This window comes from Phascolarctos cinereus, unplaced genomic scaffold, assembly GCF_003287225.1.
Source record: "Phascolarctos cinereus isolate Bilbo 61053 unplaced genomic scaffold, phaCin_HiC Scaffold_8;HRSCAF=390, whole genome shotgun sequence".
Classification (NCBI taxonomy): Eukaryota; Metazoa; Chordata; class Mammalia; order Diprotodontia; family Phascolarctidae; genus Phascolarctos; species Phascolarctos cinereus.
In genome coordinates this window covers 12,491,283-12,514,554 of record NW_027556291.1, presented here as the reverse complement: position 1 = coordinate 12,514,554, position 23,272 = coordinate 12,491,283, and the positions used below count along the sequence as shown (strand labels likewise).

Below are 23,272 nucleotides of genomic sequence, written 5' to 3'. Positions count from 1 at the left end.
TGATTTTTTTTCTTAACTGACTTTTTACTGATATGAATGAAGTTTATCATCTTCTGTATAACATGCTAAAGGACACTTCTTCTGAAAATTACTTGCTCTCCATTCTACAACATTTTTTGCTCATCAGAAATGATTATTATATCAGGTAAGAGTGAACTTTGGCAATTTTTTTCTTAATTTGCATTCATGTGTAAAGGTATCAGAAGGGATGAGGTCGTATGCCCAACTAGGATATAAGCACTAGGCAAGAAACAAAGAGAGCACCCACCCACAGACAGAATGAGACATAACGAGGTTTATTTGGTAAATTCTGCTAATTTTATTGATTTTTGTAGGAAATAACTTCTGAGTAGTATGTACAGTCACACTTTTTTTTTCAAAACTACTTATGTATTGTATTTTTGTTAAGTTTTATTGTTGTTCCTGTTTCACTCTTATCTATGTAATAATTACTATTTCAACCTCTGCAAATACAAATATTTGGGTCTATGAACTATTAAAAGTAGTTCATCATTTAGCATCATCTGTCTGAGAGGCGGGTGAAATGAGGATCCCAAAGCTCAGGTGCTTAGCTGTTGTCCTGTCTTCTCCAGCCTCCACAGCAGAGTCACACTTTGAATTAAAAAAAAAATACTACTTTGATTTTCTGACTCTCAGATTTCATCAGATTAAAAACAAATTAGAAGCAAGCAGACTGATCACAGAAATGATGCCTAGTAGCAAATGAGGAAGCAGAGTTACTGTGTTAATGCCTAGGATAGTAGTGGAAGGTCGTGATGATGGTAAATCATTAAGAAAAGAGGATTAATTTTAGTTTTTTTCTTTCTAAGAAGGCAAGTATGTTAACCTGCATTTGACAAGTTTCTATCTCAGATGATCGAAGTCTTTTTAAAAAGGTGCCCTGAGAAGTTGTCTTATTTATTTTTAAAACTTAGTTATGTTGCCTTTGCACTCCTAAGAATGCCAGGTAAGTGAGAATATTTTTGTCCAGAGTCTGTTATTCCCATTTACAAATGAAGAGATTCAAACTCAGATCATTGTAATTTATTGCTCACTGATATAGTAGAAAAAACACTGCCTTAGGTGTCAGAAGAACTAAGTCTTATCTTGATTCATCTGTATGACCTTTTTGAAAGGACCTAACCTCTTTCAGCCTAAATTTCCCCACCTGTAAAATTCAGAAATTGAATAAGATGATCACTGAGGCCCTTTCCATTCCCATATTTTATAATTCAATGAATGAATGAAAGTATGCAAAGCATTTATTAAGCACTAACTTAGCTGAGTGCTAGAGTTCCAATCCTTGCTCTCAGGGAGCTCTTCGTCTAGTAGAGGAGGTTTCAACTGCCAGTTCAATGGAAAACTCTCATGGTTCATAGGGTGGAGTGGCAAAGCACATGGTAACACATCTTCTTTAATGTCATTTCCATGAATAAAACGAAATCTCTTTGAGATGTCAGACTATTTGACAGTGCCAAGGACTTTGACTTTAAGTACTATCTTTTCTTGTAGCTGCAGCCCCTATACATGAATTGGCCGATTTCCATCTCTTCAAGAGTTGCTTACATGCATGAGAATCCAAGGTTGAAGCCAAATAGATGAGACTATTAACCTCTTAAGTAGCCTTATCAGATTCTCTCACTGTATGTTAGAAAATAAGGTTGATATATTCAAAAAGTAGACATTAATTTCTTCTGTTTGTATCTTGAGAGTTTCACAATTTGACTGCTGAAGAAAAAAAGGTAATTTTAGTCTTTCATCTTCCTTCCATCTGACTTCTTGAGGAAACTTTTTTTCTGAGAGCTGGACATGTATCGCTTTGTTTTTGTTTCTCACTAGGCCACAGTATTATAAGATCATTGAAGAGTGTGTTTCACAGATAGTGCTGCATGGCAGTGGCATGGACCCAGACTTCAAATATCGACAGAGATTAGATGTTGACTTTACTCACCTAATAGGTACGTAATTAAACTATCAGTACTCCCCTTATTGTCTTTCCTTTGAAGAAAAGAAATATTTTTCCAATTTTGCTTCTCCTATAAAATCATCTGAGCCCTAAGGTCCTGTGCCCAAGGTTATTCTATGAATATAGTTGTTAAATGTGATTATTATGAGAAACTTACATGTAGAAAATTGGAAATACTTTCTTGTTTGATCCTTATAGCACCCTCAGACTTATTTTCAGTCCCAAAGGCTGTTAGGTGTTTTTGTGGATGCTTTATTATCATTAAAGCATTCATTTAGATTCTGCTGGTTCCAGTGAGGCATTATATACATGCATACAACTCCATAAGAACTTAACTGTAATTAACATCAAAGTTGGGTTTCTAGAGTACAATTTTGAAAAAATGAAATACAAGCTTGTTTTGTCCTTCTATACCTTGAGAAATCAATTAATTTGTCCTTTCACATACCTTTAGGGCAGAGAGAGCCACCATTCCCCCCACCCTGGATTGACTACAAATGATATGTTTACTTTTTCACAATAGCTCAAAGTGAGGTCCCCAGTTCGTTCTTATATGAGCATTCTGTTCAAACACGTTGATTTCTGCCTTACATGGGCAAAGGATGTTGGCCTTTCTCTTTTCTTTCATGCCCTGTGATATCTTTGAAATCTTGGCAGTTGCTTCCAGGAGGACCAAATGAGTGATAGTAGCAAGCCCAGCACAAACAGTCCTCCTCCACCACCATCCCACTAGCTAGCCATGTGACATTGGAAAGGCATTTAAACATGCATAAGTCCATGGGCTTGGGCTCTCCAATGTCATCTCTGGCAGCTTTCAAATTCTATGATTCGATGACTACTAGTGTAAGAGCTGTTTAAAGCACAGTTCCTAGTGATGGTGATTTAGTAATCTAACTTTGCCTGCCAAGGGTAGCACATTACTACTCTAAGCCTTATTTTCTTTATCATGTTCAAGTTAACACACTTTAGTTATGAGATGCCCTGAATAAACATAAGGAAGGACATACAGTATAGAAACTGATTTAGTACTTGCCATGTGCTGTAGGTATATTTGTCTGTTTGAAGGGTCAAGCTTACTTTTATGATGATAATATGACTTAGCTGGGTTATCCTTAGCTTCTGTTCTAACATGATAACAGATCCTTTTTTTTTGCTCTCTATTTACAAATCTCTCCTTGGTTTTATGGAATGATCTGCTTCTTTAAGAAGAAATTCATTACCATTGCATGTATGATCCTTGTTTAAAAAATTAAAGTAAATTCTCACAACTTGAGCCAAAGTGGGAGTATTTCTGTCTGAATTATTGAAAAATATAAACATTGAATATTTAAAAAAAATTTTTTTGCTTTTAGGCAGTTGGGGTTAAGTGACTTGCCCAGGGTCACACAGCTAGTAAGTGTCAAGTGTTTGGTCTGAGGCCGGATTTGAACTCAGGTCCTCCTGACTTCCGGGCTGGTGCTCCATCCACTGCGCCACCTAGCTGCCCCAACATTGAATATATTTGAAGAGATAAAATGTGATCATTCAGTGGAAGGCACAGTATGAATTACTGGGTAGAAGTTTTAGGGAGGGGATCATCTCTTCTACATAAGGAAAATACTCTTAACTAGTTCAGAGCATCAAAGAATGAAATGTTTTGCTTAGCAAAATAGTGAGCTTCACCCCATTGGAAGTATTTAAGCAGAGGTTTAATGATCAGCTGGCAGGGATATTAAAGAAGAAATTTCTACATTTGGTACAAGGCATTCTAGCTCTTAAGATAATATGATTCTGTTCTTTCTGCTACGTGTGGTAGTGACCAATATTGCTTTGAATACTTCAGGCCCTTAGGTAATGTGTTTAATGAATAAATAAGAATGATTTATTAATAGCATATTGGTCATATGGCAACCAGTATTTCTGTCAATTGGGTTAGGTCACTGGAAAACTTAGTCTCGGAAAAAAATGTCATATATTTCCTTCCTTTTGTTTAAACTTATAACTTACAAATCTTGTCTGTAGAGATCTTGTGAGATAAACTTCATGTTTACCCATTGTGCCCCGAATTTATTTGGTTTTGCTATCTATTCCCTTCTTCAACTTATTAGCACCACTTTAGAATGGATTCATTTTTTTTTCCTATGGCACCCAAGTGGGGCATAAATGGTGTTTTCATTTTGTCACAGCCCCTACTCTAATAGCAAATCCTGAAAAACAGGTCAGAAGGGCTTTGTGATCTTAGGAAACAGAAAACCCACTGACCTGGATAATTTATGTTAATCTTGGACAAAGGGATAGGGACAGAACATGTGATTTCCTTTATAAGAGGAACGCTCAGGTCATGAAACTCCCTCTACCAGTGCAGGTGGAGACCTTGCCTGCACATTATAATCTTAGGGAGTTTCCTAGAGCACTGAAAAGCTGTGACTTCTGTGGTCACACAGCCAGATGTGTTAGAGATAGGACTGAAACCCAGGCTGCCTTGTCTTTGGGGCCTGCATTCTCCATAGCTGCCCTTCATTCTGGAAGAATTTGATATATGCATTTCCATGCCCCAGTGAGTCTGTCTTGAAGAATAGTATCTTGCACTAGGAAAAAAACAACAGACTTGTTTATGTTCCACATATGACATGGTGAGATTTCCCCCCCTTTTTTCCTGCCATATAAAAATTGAAGTTACATTCTTGAGGGACAGAAAATGATTCTCCCTCGAATTAGCTGAAGATAATCTGAAGGCACAATAGCCTTTTCCTTGTGAGTATGTGATGTAATCGTTTCTAATTGCTTTTGGTCAATCTTAATAGATGCATGTGTAGACAAAGCTAAAGTAGAAGAAAGTGAACAAAAGGCAGTGGAATTTTCCAAAAAGGTAAGATTATGTAATGCTGGAATGACATTATTTTATAATTTATTTTTTGGTTTGTTTGTTTGGCTAGGCAATGGGGTCAAGTGACTTGCCCAGGGTCACACAGCTAGTAAGTGTTATGTGTCTGAGGTCGGATTTGAACTCAGCTCCTCCTGAATCTAGGGCCAGTGCTCTATCCACTGCGCCACCTAGCTGCCCACTTATTTTATAATTTAGTAGAATTTTTCACCATTATGTAGGAATCAGGATGTCAGGAAAAATTTTATTTTAAGCATATGCTCTATTATGTTATATATTTTGGCCAATTTAATAACCATGGAATGTTGACATTTTCTACTAATAAAATAAGTTCAGCATTTCACACTATTCCCTTGGCATCAGTCTTAATATACTATGAAAAAAAAGCCATATTAGCTAGTAAAATGACAATAAATAAGTTGCTAAGATGATATGAATGATAGCAGTAATGAAAAATAAATTTTCATGTATTTCCTGTAACTCTCTTCCTCATGGTAAAGAACTCTTTAGAGAGCTGGGAGATGTTTGCCTAGTCCTACCAAGGAGAGAACTTCATCTCTCTTTGTGGAAACAAAGTTAAGCACTTCAATTAGTTTCTGAATTTTCTGCTTCACAAACTTCAAACTCTTGTGTAGCATATGTTTGTTGTAGGAAAGGCTCTTAAGCAAACTTTGTTCTTAAGCCCCCATGACCATGATCTTTGCTGGGATTGGATTTAGGCTTTTATTAGAGAAAGTCAGAAACCCATAATTGTGGTTGATATTTTCCTAAGAGCACCTTTCTATGGTTCTTGAACCTGTGTATTTTCCCTCTTCATCTTTTGGTGCCAGAGCAAAGGAGAAAAGCATGCAGGAAGCCAGTAGTTTTCTACTAGTGAGATGAAATGCTTGTCCAATACCATCCATTGAACAGTATGACTTGCCTGAAGATTAGATACCTGTTCTGGTGTCTAATTTATCTAATATCTATTTTGGTCCAGAAATTATAGAATGTCAGTACTTTAGGGCATTTGGGGACAGGTCTTCACTCACTCACTCACTAGGGGGACTCGAGCAACAAGTGTTGGTGTGGAGCTGTCACTTTTTCTAGTGCAACACTAAAGGTAAGAGATCTGTACAACTTTTGATCAGTGAAGAAGGCTTTCTCTTTCTAACGTCCCGTATGTTTTTTGAAGCCCTTTGCTTCGTTTTTAGTGGACGTTGTACGATGACACTGTTTGACTGGGGCAAATGTCACTTGTCTCAGTTTTCTCCAGGCAAGTTTTCTAGAAGTGATTATAAAGAGATCTCATTGGTTAGTGAACTGTTCTCATGAACATTGTTTGGAGTAGAAACACTTTTGGTGCTATGTGACCTCTGGAACTTTTCGTCTTGAAAGAGTCACTTGAGATGGTGGTGTACTAGAGTGAAAAAGAACTAAAATGCCACTTAGGAGATCAGGAGGATCTCCTAGGCACCAGTCTGTGACCTTGGCAAGTCACCTGAACTCTCCAAGCCTCACTTTGCTAATCTTTCCAATGAGGCTGTTGGACTAGATTTTCTCTAAAATACTTTGGGGCTTCAAAATTCTATGAATCAGATTCTGCATGTGTGTTTCTGTTTCTGATAGCACTCTATGTTATTCATTTGTGGATAATCCAAGATTTTTACGTAATATTTCTCTTACTCATTGTATAGAATGAGCACCATTAACGTGGTGAATTCCTTTGCTGTAATAGACTACTCCAGTATCAGCTTTTTGAACACTGTTCTTTGAATGCTTGCCAGCCAAAGATGGTTGTGGAATATTCTAGTTTTTCTTAAAAGTTCCTTCACGTGGCTATCCCAGAATATGACTTCTGCTGAAGAACATATCTCTTCATGATGTCATGTTTTTCAATTTCGTTTCCAAATTGAGCAGAATATTTGTGCTTGGCCTTATCTGAGATCTGAACAGAGCACAACTTGTCCTTTGTCAAGGTAGATCATATTGGATATCTTCCTACTTGTAATTTACATTTTTTCAGAAGTATCAGATGTTTTTGAGGATGTAATATTTTGAGGGAACTAAACAATCCAGAACGATGTTATTTTCTAAGTAGACTTGTTTAAAATAACTTTGTCCCCTCCACCCCCAATCCCTCATTATTTCCTATATGCCATTGCTGAAGCTTTTTTTCAAAGCTTAGTATTAAGTCTCTCATAGGTAGATGAGAAAACTGATGTAAGTGATTATTGCAGTTTGATGAGGAATTCACAGCACGACAGGAGGCCCAGGCTGAACTTCAACGACGAGAGGAGAAAATACAAGAACTCGAGATGGAACTTCAGCAGCTCCGAACTCAGGTAATGAAACAAGAACAATACCTGAGGTGCTGGCACTGGGAGGAACATGGCTGGGAAGAGACAGCATGGCCAGGGGAAAGGTTTGTGGCACTTTACCATTTTATTTAATGATTCCACAGATTTTTATTATTGGAAACGCTGTATCATTCAAATGTCCAACAAAAAAAGTGAATGGAGTAGTTAAAAAAATACATCTAGTTTAATAGATATTTCTGGAACATTTTTATATAAAATATATCTTATAAACTGTAAATTTTTATTTATATGTAGACATTTAAATATATGTGTATATTTAAATGTAGACATTTAAATTTATATGTATATATTATAAATATACATTTATTATTTGTAAATTCATAAAATAAATCTAGAATAATTACATTTTTAAAAGGTTAATGGAGTAGTTTCTTTAAAAATACAATTTATTAGTATATTTCTGAACATGGCTTATATAAAAATTTATAATTTAAAATAAAAATTATTTTATATAAAATTTGAAATACTGAATCCATGTTTTCTTTTGAAAAAGAATATAACAATTCTCATTAATTTTAATTATCCCCATAATTGTTTTTTTTTTCTGAGCCACAATTCTCTTTCATATTTGACTACCTCATTTTAAAACCCTACAAGCATGTGCCCCAAATCTGAAAGTATCTAAATTCATAGCTCTGTGGAAAAATGCCCTGCATTTAAATTCAGATGACATGGCTACTATCATGGCACTTACCAGATATGTGACCTTGGACAAATTATTTAACTTCTCTGCAAGAGAGTGTAGTGATTTCTGCCTTACACATGTCACAGGTTTCTTGTGAGGGCCAAATGAGGCCTTGTATGTAAAATATTTCACAATAATAGAACACTCTGGAGCTTCGATCAGTGAAGATGTGCTCCCCTGGGCACTTGTTTTAGCCTAAGCGGATATACACTGGCTGCTGTCATTTCATTACTACACAGTCACCCTCAAACCTTATACAGTTTAACTTCTGGTCCTCTTCCCTGCATCTAAACTCCTCTTCAAAGTCAACCAGAGACCTCCTAATCACCACATCCCCACGTCCCTGTTCATAGGCCTCTCTTTCATTTGACACAAGTGACTGCCCCTTTTTTGAATTTCTTTTCCTTTGCTCTACTCTTCTGGTTCTTCTTCTTCTTAGAACACCCCTTTTCAGTCTCTTTTACTCAGTCATCTTCATCTTTGAAATGTGGACATGCTTCAAGTTTGCATATGTGATTCTCTTCCCTCTTGATTTCAGTGATTGCTTCCACCCACCTTACTTTCCCTGTCACCTTTACGTCGATTTCCAAATCTATGTGTTTACTCCTAACTTTTCTCCAAGCCCCAGTCTCTCATTTCTAACTGCCTTTGGAGGTGTTATTATAAAGCTGCATTACCCCAGGCTGAGCTTGTTAACAACTGAACCTCAGTTTCATCTTCCTCCAAACTAACTGTTTGTTCATCTTGCCTTCATTATTTTGGCTAAGGTTTCCCCTGCCATCCTACTTATTTGGATTCCAGGCCTCATCATTATCTTGGACTCCCCTCTATTGCTTACCCTGGTCATTTGCCAAACCCTTTTTATGCTACTTCTAGAATGTTTTTTGTAACTTTTCCATCTTTTGTGCTCTCACTACCAAGCGCCAGTCCTCTTACTCTCTCACAGTACCCTTGCAACTTTTCTTTCTATTATCCCTCACCCTTTCCATCCATCATTTCCACTGTTTCCAATAATCTCCTTAATACCTGTACTTAACTTTGCTCATGTGGCTTCCTTGGCTCCCTATTGCCCCAGTAAATTAAGTACAGCTTCCTTAACCAGCATTAGAGGCTCTCCATGTTTTGCCCTCATCCACTGCTTCCATCTTTATCTCATAATATTTCCCTTCTGTTTAGCGAAACTACACTGACCATTCCTCTGAGTTTTTGCATTTGTAATTTTCCCATGCTATTTCTTTCATCTGCAGTGTCCTCTGATTCATTCCTTCTTCTTCGCCTTCTCATCTTCAAAGCCCACAGCAGCCGAAGTCATCTCTCCCTCCTCAGGATTTCTGTAGCACTTGATAATACTTATGCCATGGATCACATTCTACCCTGGAGATTTACTTATGAACTTAAGGGTAGAGACTGGATTTGATCCTCATTTGTGTTCTCTGCACTGCCTTTTGTTAATCCCTGAAACTTTATTAAATAAGTGGTGAAAATGTGAATGATTTTCATGAACTTCATGTACGTTTTTGTTGTTGTAAACCAATTAATTAGCATAATACTTGAACAATCTGTGATTTTCCTATGTGGATAGATATTCCTTGCATTGAAAAAGTTTGCATCCCCTCCCCCCAATAATCAGAACTCCAGTCTTGGGTGTCTTAGGTTTTGCCTTGTCCTGTCCACAGTCAAGCCTCCATCTCCCTTCCCACTCTATTCCATGCCATGCCCCTTTCTGCATTGTTTTCACCCAATAGAATGTAAGCTCCCTGAGGGCAAGGACTATATTGATTGTATTTTTTTTTATCCCCAGTGCCTGGTACCTAATAAGGACCTAATAAATGCTTTATCTATCCAGTTGCTTGACAGAACTTATTTTATTCCCTACTCCCATTATGTCAAGTTCTCTTCTTTCCACTCAGTTCCTTCCCATAGTTTGGACCCCCGTCACCTCCCACTTGGCCTATCATAATAACCTTTTGATTGACCTCCCTATCTCAAGTCTTTCTTCACTGAAAATCCTTCTCCACTCAACTGCCAAAATGATTTCTTGAGAATGCACTTCCCAACCCATCATCCTGCTACTCAGTGGACTCAGATGGGTACCTAGTACTTCTAACGTGAAATATACTGTCCTCTGTTTGGCATTTAAATTCCTTCTCAGCTTGACACTTTCCTACTTTACCTCTCTCTTTACACCTTGCTCCCTTTCATGAATCCCATAATCCAACCAGACTGCCCTACTTGGCATTCTTCAAACATCATTTTAAAGTTGATTTGTAAACAGGCTCACGCTTTAAACTGGTTGTATCAGAATAATACTTGCAGCTTTATGTGCGTGGTGGTGGTGGTGGGGTTGGAGTCTTAGAATAGTCTTAGAATTATTTTGAATGTGAGCTTTTGGAAAATGATTACGCGTTATTCGGGAAGTGTGGTTTTCAGATCATTAGTGTTTCACGTAAATGAGCATTGGTTGATTAGTCATTAAAAAGAAGATAGGATGGTGCAAAATAGGCCCTCCACATGTACAGCTCATTGTTGAGGATGCTGACACGCATTTGTAGACAGTGTGCTTGCTCTGTTTGGGTTGGGTTTTCGTTGCTACTCTCATTCCTGTTCCTCTTTTCACTGATAACATGTATTTGCAGGGAGGTAGCACGCCATAGTGCAAGGTGTACTGGATTGTGAGCCTGGAGATTGTGACTCTTTTCTGGGCTCTGCATTTAACTAGCCATATGAGCAGGAGCAAGTCACTTCTACTCTCTTAGCCTCAGTTTGCTCATTTGTAAAAATGGGCATAATATTATCTGCTCAGCCTGCCTTATAAGCCTGTGAGGATCAAATTAGATAATGAAGGTGGAAACCCTTTTATAAATATAGATCATTATGTAAATTTAAAACATTCATTAGTATTATTACAATAATTATTAGACAAGTGGGTTACAGGGGCTATGAAACAGATTCTATTTGTGCAAAGTTAATTGGCCCATTTGGGGATTGCATTCATGACCTTGTCCTAATTAGTACTGTATTCTATCCAAGTGCTTGAACAGGTCGAGACCATTTTACAAAATACTTAATTCTTTAGTATATATATTACATAATATGAAGCTTATTTTTTTTTTTATTATTTTGAAGGGTTATTTAATAAAAAAATAAACTGAATGTCATTTTGCAAATACAGTGAAAGTAATAGTTTTCAAATGTGGTCTGTAATGCTAATAAGAAAACATAGGGATTGTATTAACATGCATGAACTTTGGAAACATTACCCCCCTCAAATTAGTGTTCCTTGAATTATTAATATCCTAGAGAGCAAATATAATACTTAATTTAGTAAGTATAGAAACAATTACAGAGGTGTGATGTCTGTTATTTCAAATGTATTATTCCAGGGACATGGACTTTCTGGTTCATCAGGAGTTCCACTACCTCCATCACCCCCACCAGTACCAGGTGGTACTGTTCCTCCTCCTCCACCTCCTCCTCCACCGCTGCCTGGAAGAATTCCTTCTCTTCCTCCCCCTCCTTTGCTTGGAGAAGCTGTACCACCAGCACCTCCGTTGTTTGGGGGACCTCCTCCTCCACCACCTCTGGGTGGTATTCCTCCTCCTCCTGGAGCTCCTGCTTCCCTACCTTTTGGAATGAAGGCAAAAAAATTATACAAACCAGAAGTGGCCATGAAAAGAATCAATTGGTCCAAGGTAATGGCTTTTACTGGGTGGGCTGGGGGAGCTAAGGTTATGGATGCTACACAGGGATCTGTGATTCTCATGCCACATCATTAGTGGCAGAATAACTGAACTGATGGCTGAAATAGGGACAGAATCTCAGTAGCAAAGACTAGAACTGTTTTATAACATCTTTAGCTTATGGTGATAATTTTTTTTTCATTTGGGATCTTTACTTCCAATATTGTTTGATAACTACTGAATTAAATATTTCTTCCTAATTATTAACTATTTAAGGTTTTCACAATTCCTAAAGTGATGTAGGTAGGATCCACCTGGGTCATTGGAAGAAGTGAAAATGAATTGAAAGTTGATGCCAGCAGTAAAAGAAATTAGTGAGGCAGGATGAGGAATGGATATAGATAATCCAGATAGAAAGAGGCATTGAAGAGTACCTTAGTTTATTTTACCATTGCTATACTTATTATAAGTATTGGATCATACTTTTAGCAGGAATAAGGAGTGAAATCATATTTTTTCCATCCCTTTTACTTACTGAATGTTTAATAACCCACAGTTAGTTTTGTTCCAAAGAAATGAAGGTCTTTTTATTGAGTTATAGCTTTCACACAATCTTCAGGATTGCCTTTTCAGCTAGAGAGACTGCTTAAACTAGTGATGATAGAATATATGCATGCTGTTTTCAGCATATTTAATTATTATTATAAAGTAATACTACCCATATGAAGACGTCTCCTATATTGAATACTTATGAAAGGGTAAAAAGAGAGAAGACAACAAATTGGAGGGAGGAGGAGAGAAAATGGGAAGATGAAGGAAAGAAGTAGAAGGGAAGTGGGATATTGGGGTTGATGAACTTTTCTTGAATAATATGTAAGTCTTACTTCATCTCTGGAGAAATTTGGAAGATAGGGATAGGTACATGTAAGTTTTTACGTAGAATGAAATTTATTCCTAACATCAGATTTTGGAGTCCTATTAAATAGAAATGAAGTCCATATCTGTTGATGTTATTAATTAGCACCTCTACAGTGAATTGGATTAAATCATGTAATAGCCAAATCAGGGTTTTTGATAGCTTCGAAGCCCTGACATTACTAAGCATTGAGTTGCTTGTTAAATGAATCAGTGAGCAGCCACCATTTGAATTGGCGTAGACCAGGGGTGGGGAACCTGCAACCTCAAATCAAACAAGATTTGTTCTGGGAAGTTTGGATTCAGTCAAAGGGCTGCACTTGAGGACCTAGAGGACCACATGGAGCCTCCAGGCTGCAGGTACCCCACCCCTGGCCAACTGCTTTCAGTGACAGCTGACTCTTTGATGAGTGGAGAGAGATACTAATTCTGAGGCTCATTAAAGTGTGATGGCCACCCTAGAAAACCCTCACTTTTATGTCAGCATGATAAGTGGAATATTTCTCCTGTGCAACTTTTCCTTTATGAACTGTCAAAAATTGAAACTTTCTGTATAAATGGCTAGTGGCTAGGGGCTAGAACTGCAACTTTACTGGTATATTTAGAACTCCAAATGAGGGAACTCCCTTCGCCCGGGAAGATTGGGATCTTCTCTGCAGCTCATAGTCTCTGAGCTGCCTGGAGCACTGAGATGTAGCGTCTGTCCTAAGGTCACAAAGGTAGCCTGGGTCAGAGGTGAGACTGGAATCCAGGTTTTCCTGACTGCAAGGCCAGTTCTCTGTCCACTGCTCAATGCTGTCTCTCCTTAATTAATAAGGGACAGAAAACTACTTGGATAGAGACTGAAATGGAAGCAATGAACAGCAGACAGAAACGATAAACTGGTCATCAAGTTTGCTTAAATGTAGGTCCACTTAATTTTTTTTTAAACTAAATATGTAATAATTGACCACATTATTCTTGCTGGTTTTTTTGTTGCAGATTGAGCCACAGGAAATATCAGAAAACTGTTTCTGGTTAAAAGTTAAGGAAGATAAGTTTGAAAATCCAGATCTTTTTGCAAAACTGGCACTCACTTTTGCTACACAGCTGAAAGGTACATTTGGGGGGTTTTACAGAAAAGAGGTATTTGCTTTTTCTACTGTTAACATTTCTTCCCTGGGTTGTTTTAAGAATGTGGCAAGGATATCTTCAGTTGTGTTTCCTCCAAAAAATTTAGGGAGAAAATCTTGTGGATTGTTTAGCCTGTTTCAGTGATATCAGCTCATGATATTTTGGCTATAAACTGAGGCTGCTCCTGGCGTGCTTTTCTGGAGGAAAATTTGGATATGTGTCTGTAATTTCTGGTTTGTCTTAAAATTTGAGCTTTATTATTTTTAGTGGTTAAAGTGTTAGTAACAAAATTTTCTTTTTTAATGGAACCTGCTAAGATCCAGGTATTGCTTTACCATCTATGGGAAAATAATGTAACAAAATACCAGTTTTGTGTCGCAGCTTTCAATGCAGTTGATATAAACTTTGACAGCAGGCAAAATAGTCTTTCGTCTTATATTTGAACTATGCAGAAACTTTATTCTCAGAACTGTTGTATATCTCTTTGATAGTATAGTGGAAAGAGCAGAGGATTTGGAGATAGGGGGCCTGACTTCAGGTCCTGCCTAGGAAACGTATTGATCATGTGACCCTGGACCTCTCATTTAACCTCTCTCATTTGTAAATCATGTGTGATGATCCCTTGTGCTGCCTGCTTTACAGGGGGCTTGTATGATTGTGAGCTCTCTATGATACTTTTTATGCAGATTTTATGTTCTCAGCTCCAAATTGGGTATTTGATGAATTGTGATTTTATGAGATTCCATATTTGGAACTGAGTGTTTAACAACTTCTCAACCTTCCATATATTTGTGGAATTTGAATTACTTAAATTAGATGTAAAGTGCCCAATCATATCATTAATTGTCCTGGAACATAGTTGGATTATCATTTAATTGGAAACTTTTTTTTTTATATTTGTATGGGAATAATAATAATAGTATAACAGTTGATATGTGTAATTTTAAAGTTGGAAAAGTACTTTACATATAACTTGCTTTAGTCTAACAATAAATCTGCAAAGTGGGTACTATGGATACTATTGTTTTTTCTGTTTTACTTATGAAGTTAAGTCACTTAGAAAGGTTAAGTAACTCATTCTGGTTGCGTTCTCTCTAAGTAATTCATTAATTAAACAAATCACTAAGACGTTCTAGGGTATTTTCCCCCCAAAGACGGGTTTCTCCTCAAAAAGCAGCATGTTATGTTATTCCATACTCTTTGAAGTGACAAACACCTTTCCAGTTATTTCAGTAGATGTATGACACTCATTGTTTTTTAAAGTTCAATAATATTCTGTCACATTCGTATACTACATCTCATTTATCTGTTTCCCAATTAATGGAATCTACTTAGTTTCCAGTTTTTTTTTGCTACTATACAAAGTGGTGCTCTGAGTATTTTGGTATATATGGGACCTTTCTTTTTGTCACTGACCTCCTGGGGATATTCCTTCCAGTAAGATTTTACAGTCAAAGGGTATGGACACTTTTAATCATTTATGTAAACATAATTCCAACTTGCTTTCTAGAAGGTTTTAAAGCATTTCCACTAACAATGTATTAGCATACCCACCCTTCCACAGCCCTCAAAAATTGATTGCTACTCTCTTTCCTTATCTTTGCAAATCTACTGGGTGTGAGGTGAAACCTCCGAATTATTTTGGTTTGCATTTCTTGTATTTTTAATGATTTGGAGAATTCTTTCATATGGTTGTTAGTAGCTAGTCTTCCTTTGAGAATTGTTATTTCATATCTGTTAAGTGCTTTTTTGTTATTTGTCTGCCTGTCTTGGATATCATAACCTTGTCAGTGATATTTGGTAAAATTATTTCCCTAGTAGTTTTCTTCCTTTCTTATCCTAGTTGCATTAATTTTGTTCATACAGAAGCTTTTCGACTTCATGTAATCAAAATGACCCATTTTATCTTTTCTGATTCTCTCTTTTATTTGGTTAAGAATTCACATCCTTGCCATAGTTGTTGAAAGTATGTGATTTGGATGTCTTCTAATTTTAATATCATCTTTAATATTCAGGTTGCATATCTTTTGGGAGATTTATAAAAGTACATCAAAAGTGTTCCAGTTAAGTCTATCCCACAGTGTTTTTCACATTCCTCACTTGGAACATGTTCATTTTTGCTCATAATGTATTCTGAATTGACTGTCATACACTAGACAGCAATGGGACAAATCCCGTATATGATCTCTGACCTATTTTCTCCCTTGTTTGGCCTCTCTGGGCCCTGTTTCCTGATGACTTCTGAATCCTTTGCAATCACTACTTTGGCTTTTGCAAAATGATATAAAAAATTTTATGGAAATGTTTGCCTAGTTATTGAGAGCACTACTATAGAGAGACTAAGACATTTTATCCTAAATATATAAGGAAAAATAGCAGCCATGTTGGGGAAGCAGAGACTTTACTGGACTTGAAGTCAGAAGATATGGGATGAAAATCTCCTTCTGCTGTAATAGGTCTCATATCTGTCAAGTTCTTTATGGTTTACAAAACCTTTTCCTCACAACAGTACTATGAGATAGATAGCACAAGTATCATAAATTAGTAAGTTAATGCTCAAAAGAGTTCAGTGACTTGCTTAACATGCCAACAGGAGGAAGTGTCTGGACGGGAGCCTGGAACTCAAGTCTTCTGATTCTCAGGCCAGTCCTCCTGTATCTTGTTTGTGAAAGATAAATAAGTTACATCGGTCTTGCTTCCTTAGTTTCTCGTCTTCCCTCACCTGCTCACTGCCTGCTCGTTGGCCACAGGCTCTTACTCAGCATTGCTATGTTCTCTTACCTTGGGACCTCTTTGCATGATTCTACCAGTCCTGGGGAGGGAAACTGTTCTCCCAGAGGCCAGACCCCAATGGTATTTCTCCTTCTTCTAAGACTTTGCCTGAGTTCTGCTGCAGTTGTTAAATGAAACCTGCATGCCTTGTCCACCAGGAATGTCATGTGGAGTCACAGATACTACTACTTTCAAGGAAGAACTGAAGAACTAATGTGACTTAGTTTTACAAATTAGAAAGAACATTTCAAAATGCTAAACTCATAAATTGTGACTCAGACTTACCATTTCTGATGTTTTCTTTTAATAGGTAATGCGTTTAGCTTATAAAAAAGTGCCATGCTCCAACATTTCTGTTTAAATTACTTTTATTAGGCATCGTGGATGTTTTATTTTCATTTAGTGTTTTATAAAAAATTAATTAGGTTAGAGCAAGATGCCATTGAATATTAATTATAGTAACTGTACCTGATCTATGAGGTCCTTCCCAACCCTAAAATCCAATTGCTTTGAATTGAATATTCTGAATTCCCTTATTAGCCATAATGTCATGGCTAATCGTGATTATATGTTTCAATATTTTTTCCGATTAATAAAAGAAATTATATAGGACTTCAAATAGTCAAGGCAGACCTTATTAATACTATGATACTCATCATGGATACTTTGGTTATTTTTGGTTTTGTCCTCCATTTTGTATTAAGAATTCAATCTGATGACCTTGGAGCAGAATGTAACCAGTAGGCCTGTGATGATATGGTCATTATTGCTTGCAAAGATCCTTGGCAATCACAGATAATAGCAATATTATACAAGAATTAGAGTAATGACTGTTAATATTAACTACACTTGAAATAATAATAAAACATGTAGGCAATAACTGCTAATACTAATTAGAATTTCTAGGGTTCTCTAGGGACCTTGGGAAGAACAAAGATAGTACATATGAAACTTGCAAGCAATTTCTTGGATTTTTGTACTACTTAGAGGAAATACAGGGAATAAACATAAAAGGTTAACATAACTGAGCATGTTAAATAATAGACTTCAGTCATATAATTTAGCTTCAGTAGTGATAAGAGAAAATTGAGATGATTATAAATATTACTAATGCATAAAAATGTTTTTTGTAATAATTGAAATATTACCGCAGAAGTCCAAAACTATGCTAGAAATTCATTGAAACATTTAGATTAAAGTACTCTTTCTAAAGAGCCCTGGATTTGGCATTTGAGGAATTTTGAAGACCCAAGCAAGGTTCAATCCCACCTCTCCCACTTCCTGCCTGTGTGACCTTGGGCAAGTCACTTCACTTCTCTGGGCTGTATGTATCATTCCAGCTTGGAACCCTGGATCCCTTGATCATCTTTTAAATCGTCTTGATATTTTTTTTAGAATGAGCCCCTTCTCTTGGTGGTATACACACTTTGCTTGATCACCAAATGTTGTCATATCATCATCCTTCCCATAGTGAACTAATAAAAGGTCACAAAAGAATAGTGAGATGTAATCCATCTCTAATTGTCTTGATAATACTGACTTTTCCTGGGATTGAGTTGAAAATAATTACATGTCACCTTGAGCAGTCAACAGCGTGTATGTGATTATTCTAAGGGGAGTATGACCTGGAAGATCTGGTGTCCCAACAAATAATGTGCTAGCTTAATGACACAAGATATGGCTGTTTCTTGACTGTGAGCTTTAATCCACAGGGGAGCAAACGGAGAGAGCTTAGGGAGCTATTTCAGGGGGAGAACTAGAATAGCATGCACTGATTCTGTCTGGAAATCAGTTCACCATTTGTATCATATAAATAATTTGTATGCTTTGAGAAAATAGTTTCAGGCAATTTGGGCAAAAGAAGACAAAAGTCATTTGAGTTTCCATAAATAAATAAAAATAAATAAATAAATGTATCATTTATTGCCATCACTTTGCCAAACTTCTTTCCATCTATTTACATGTAGATTTGCATGTGCCTCTAAATATGACCCCTGGGTTTACCAGCTAGCCTTCACACCTTAACTGTCACCTCCTCCATGAAGCATTCTGTTATCTGCCCTCTACATAACACGTTTCCTCCTCGGACCTTACTTAATACATACAACTTTATAATTTACTTATCTTGTGATATTTAGAATTATTGCTATTTGTTTCTCAGCCACCTACTGGGCTTTATGCTCCATGAGAGGAGGGCCTATGCCTTCTCTAAACTATCTCTCTTCCCCCTCCCTGGAAGCCTCCCCCCTAGTGTCTGGCAGAGTATTCCACATACAGTAGGTACATAGTCCATTTTTATTGAAAGAAGGAGTGAATTTTCCTGTTAGCCCTTGCATGCAGATAGAGACCAATGGATCTCACTTGGTAAGGAAAAGATAATTGTCCTATTTTTTGGTCTGAAGGGTACCAGAAATTGAGCTATTGGCTAGATTATAAGAATCTAGGCAGTGGCTAGATTTTAAGAATCTGAGCAGTAGCTAGATTATAAGAATCTAGGCAGTGGCTAGATTTTAAGAATCTAAGCAGTGGCTAGATTATAAGAATCTGATGAGATCTGAACCCCAAAAAGGAAAAACCCTGGACTTTCCCACATGGCCCAATCTCTGGAGTTTGTCTGAGGCTATAATCAACTGGCCTTTCATTGTGGCTAAACCCAATCTCCCAATTCTCTGTTACCTTTAACCTAGCCTAGCCCTCCATTGTTTTACCTCCCTATGGCCCCAGGCCTCTTCCCACCCTTAATCCTAGCTAGGCTCCATTGTCGCTTGGCCATGTTGTCCAGGTCCCTGGCATTCTATTACCTCACAGTCCCTGTAGACTACTTGGCCACTCCCATCCAGATCATCTTTAGACCCCTCCTCTTTCTGTATACAATCTTTCTGTATATAAGGCCCATCTTGTCTCTTTTAAAGTGCTCAGATTCTTAGAACCTAGCCACTGCCTCATAGTTGCTCAGATTCCTTAAGAGTCCAGCTAATATGGTGGCTCTTTAATAAAACTTGTCTTTGGTTAAAAAAAAAAGATAATTGTTCTATTTTGGGGTCTGAAGGGTACCAGAAATTGGTTCAGATGGGGTGGCCTTAGACTTTGAAAAGAGCCTTTACGTGTTCTCTTCACCAGGTACAATTCTTCTTAGTGAAGTTGTATTGTGAAGAGAAAGGGAAAAATGAAGCTGTTTCTGATTTGGGAGAGCTGGCATCCAGCTGGGGGGTGGTAGTACTATTTGTACACAGAAAATTACAATGGAGGGTGGAGAGTGGAGAAGGCAAAGTGGCCTAGTCTAGTGCTTCACGACTCCAGATTACTTTTACAGCTACTGACCCTTAATTTCTGCAGTTACAGAATGAGACTATTGAAAAACACTTGGTCTCTACAGTTTTTTCCAGCTCTAATTTTCATGATTCTGTGATTTCATTTTATCCTAATGGCTTGTAAATGGGCAAGCCTGTGCTGGGATCCCATGGGTCTTGCTTCTAAGTCCACTGCACTTTCCATTAGGCAGCACTACCACTAAATTGAAGAATTGGGTTTGTACCACAGTACGAGTTGGGGTTACAATACCTCTGGCTGGGCCATTCCTGCATTGCTTTGCAGCCTTCAATGGGAGTTGTTAGTGACATTCTGACACAACTTTAGCTCACAGAAGCCTCTAATAATAAATGAGTCAGTTACATATCTGCAGGGATTTCTTTCCCAAATTATTATGAGGTAGGAGTATAGAGCTAGGAAACAGATTTTCATGACCTCCCCCCTTCCCTTAGTTTCCTTATCCTGAGTAGGTTTGTAAAAATCTGACACTTTTTTTTTTAAATGTTAGGAATGAAAAAGAACTGATCATCTTCATTTCATTACCCTACGGCTGAGCACTTTAGAGTAAACAGAAAAACTTGTGTCAATTATTAATAGATAGCAGTTACACTTAACCTCTTTTGTTCCACAGATCCCTTCTTAGAATTAAGTTTTTAAAATCATAATGTAAAATGCATAGCATTACAAAAGAAAACAATGATAAAGATATAATTTCCCCTCTTCATGTTCATTGACCTTCTGAAATCTCAGCTAAGACCTTCTGATGTAAATTTTGTATTCATTTTCATAACAATAATTTGGCGTGACAATTCTTTTGCAAATACAAAACTATTAACTTCGAATTGCAATTGGAATTGTTAAATCTATAAAACTGACAAGTTTCGTGTCCCCTTTTGATATCATTGTTCTTTTTTAATTGTTGCTCACCTGTAGTAATGACAATTCAAATAAGTTGTAGAATGCTGGTGGAATGTCTGTAGTATCAAAGGCATGATTTTCTTGCTGTTAGATCCTTGTTTTTGATATTCACTTACCTAATTTACATGTTCTTCAGCTTGATTTTCCTTTTCTTAAACAGTCTGTTTTATTTAGCTAGTGATGAACCTTTTTTAGGCAAGTAATATGAGGGAAAACTGGAAAAGGTTGAACCATATTAATATGTGGAAAACTCAAAGTTATCAACATGTTAAACTGAGTCAGTGATGTTGCCCTGGAAAGAAATAATGAAGATAGAAGAAAAAAATAGGTTTGAAGGAAAGCTAATGACCTTGGTTTAAGACTCAATGAATTAAATGGGCCAATGGGATATAAGTTCTGTAGATATGTGGATTCGTACTTAGGTAGGTGGCACAGTGGACAGAGTGCTGGCCCTAGAGTCAGGATGACCTGCGTTTAAATAAAGCCTCAGACGTTTAACTAGCTGTGTGATCCTGGACAAGTCACTTAACTCTGTTTGCCGGAGTTTCCTCATCTGTAAAATGAGCTGGAAAAGGAAATGGCATACCACTCACTCCACTGTCTTTGCCAAGAAAACCCCAAATGGGGTTAATTCATTTTTATTGAATGAAAGATTACATTTTCCTCATCTAATCCAACTTGGCCCCTCCACCCCCAAACAGTATAGATTTGGTGATCATCTGCAGAGAGGTATTCGTTGAAGATGTGAGAGGGAGTGAATTGCCTGAAAGGATAGGGGAGATAATAGAAGACTGTCTGGGACCAATCCTTGGGAACTACTCAAGGGGAGCATTTATGAAGAGAGGGAAGAGCTCATGAAAGAGACAGTGAATGAATGGCTACAGAGGTGGGAGGAGAACCATGGTGTCACTGAGGGAAGGAAGGGGAGAGTCAACACTGTGTACACCTGCAAAGGTCGGTGAAGATGACTAAAAAAAACCTATTGGATTTACATCTAGGAAGTCATTAATGAGTTTAGGGAAAGCAGTTTCAGCTATGACAGAAATAACAGCAGTGGCAGCTAATGTTTCTATGCCTCTTAAAGGCTTGCCAGGTTCATTGGAGGTAGAAGCTTCATTGCAAAAAGTTGAAGAGAGAAAGGGCACAATGACAAAATGTAAGCAATGGATGTGAACTCTATTAGAAAAACTGTTATTGTGTCTTTGGTTTTTTATTCCAGTTATTTATGTACCCTCCCCCATGGAACCCCACAAATGGACCACCTCTGCCAACATTGCAGACTTGGTTCCTTCCTTTTCTCCCTCTCCCTAGATGTGTATGGGGAGTTGAGGCCACAGTGTCATGAACTTGAAGACATCCCCTTAAAAAAACAACACTTAGATCTAGGGTGTTGGATGCGGTCATCCTTGATGGGGTGTCACTTCATCCCCTCTTCTCTCATTGTCTCTGTTTATCCATCTGGAAAATAGCACTGAAGCTAATCAGAATTCTCTAGGAATGAAAGGAAGGGAACATAAATGAGATTATTTTACTAATTGAAGCCATGCTTCCCCAGGTGGGGATTCAAGAGCACGTATTCTGATATACCAGTGGCCCACAGAGAACATATCGTTGGATTTGTTTTTGGATGGAAGCTTAAATGTGTTTACAATTCTATATAATTTTAAAATGTACATGAAGAAACATAGATCATGTAGTGGTTTGAATACCTAGAGAAAAACTATTTTATAAAAGCTATTTAGAAATAGTGAAATAGTTAAATTTTCATTTTATGTTTAAAAAGGCCTAAGCCAGTATGTTTGCTTAAATTGCTTAGCCATTCCTCTGTGTGCCAATCTCCCACAAACAGATTTTTTTGGGGGAAGACTTCGTTGTGTTCCTATTAATGAATTATTTTACGGCAATATTACAATGACATTGGCAATACATTAAAACCCTATTTATTAAGGTATATATCATCATGACTTGGATTTCTCTGTAATTTTGTGACATGCCACATTTCCCTCGTTCCTAACTGTCACAAAAGGCCAAAGCTTAGGCTATCCTTTCTCTCTCTCTCTTTCTTTCTCTTTTTCTCATTCTCTCCCCCTCTCTCCCTGTCCCTCTCGATCCCTCCCTCCCTTCTCTTGCTGCCTCTCTCTTGCAATAGAGCAAGGTGCTTTTTGATCATAGGCGTATAGCTTTAGAGTTGGAAGGGAGCTCAGAGGTCGTGTCACCCAGCCCCTTCATTTTATAGATGAGGAAACTGAGGCCTACGGCCGTTATTTAACCAAAAGATCCAGTCATGGTAACATAGGTTTTTGTAAAAACAAGTTCTTGTGCATTTTTAGAAATCCTGTGAACAAGTCTCTTATTTTCATGTCCATTTTCCTTTTTACTTGTACATACTGGAATCACTCTAATAATAATATCTGTCACTGTTTTTTTTTTTTTACCAACTTTTACTTCTTTACTAAAGTAAGAAATAGAGGTTCATCATGTCCATGAAAAATAACCCTCCTGGGTTTTTGGAATTGATTAGTTTAAGTGGCATTCATAATTACATCAATACATTAAAATTTAGGGATAGTTATATTTTCTCTTTCATTAGCTGTTACTCTGCCTTCCCTCATGCTTTGCCCAGATCGTTTTATGTTTCCTTGTCTATGTGCCTATTTCCCCCAATAAAATGTTAGGCCCTTGGGGTCAGGC

At 37.3% G+C, this 23,272-nt stretch overlaps 1 protein-coding gene across 3 annotated transcripts in view; it reads left to right on the top strand.

Moving 5' to 3' along the window:
* Positions 1–23,272, top strand: part of DIAPH2 (diaphanous related formin 2) — an 817,355-nt gene that overhangs the window by 228,937 nt on the left and 565,146 nt on the right. For all 3 annotated transcript variants that reach the window (XM_078147949.1, XM_078147948.1, XM_078147947.1), the window contains 6 exons: positions 29–145; positions 1,840–1,958; positions 4,750–4,814; positions 7,049–7,153; positions 11,258–11,566; positions 13,451–13,565. In XM_078147949.1, coding sequence (XP_078004075.1) covers positions 29–145; positions 1,840–1,958; positions 4,750–4,814; positions 7,049–7,153; positions 11,258–11,566; positions 13,451–13,565 — 830 coding nt within the window. The remainder of the gene's footprint in view (positions 1–28; positions 146–1,839; positions 1,959–4,749; positions 4,815–7,048; positions 7,154–11,257; positions 11,567–13,450; positions 13,566–23,272) is intronic.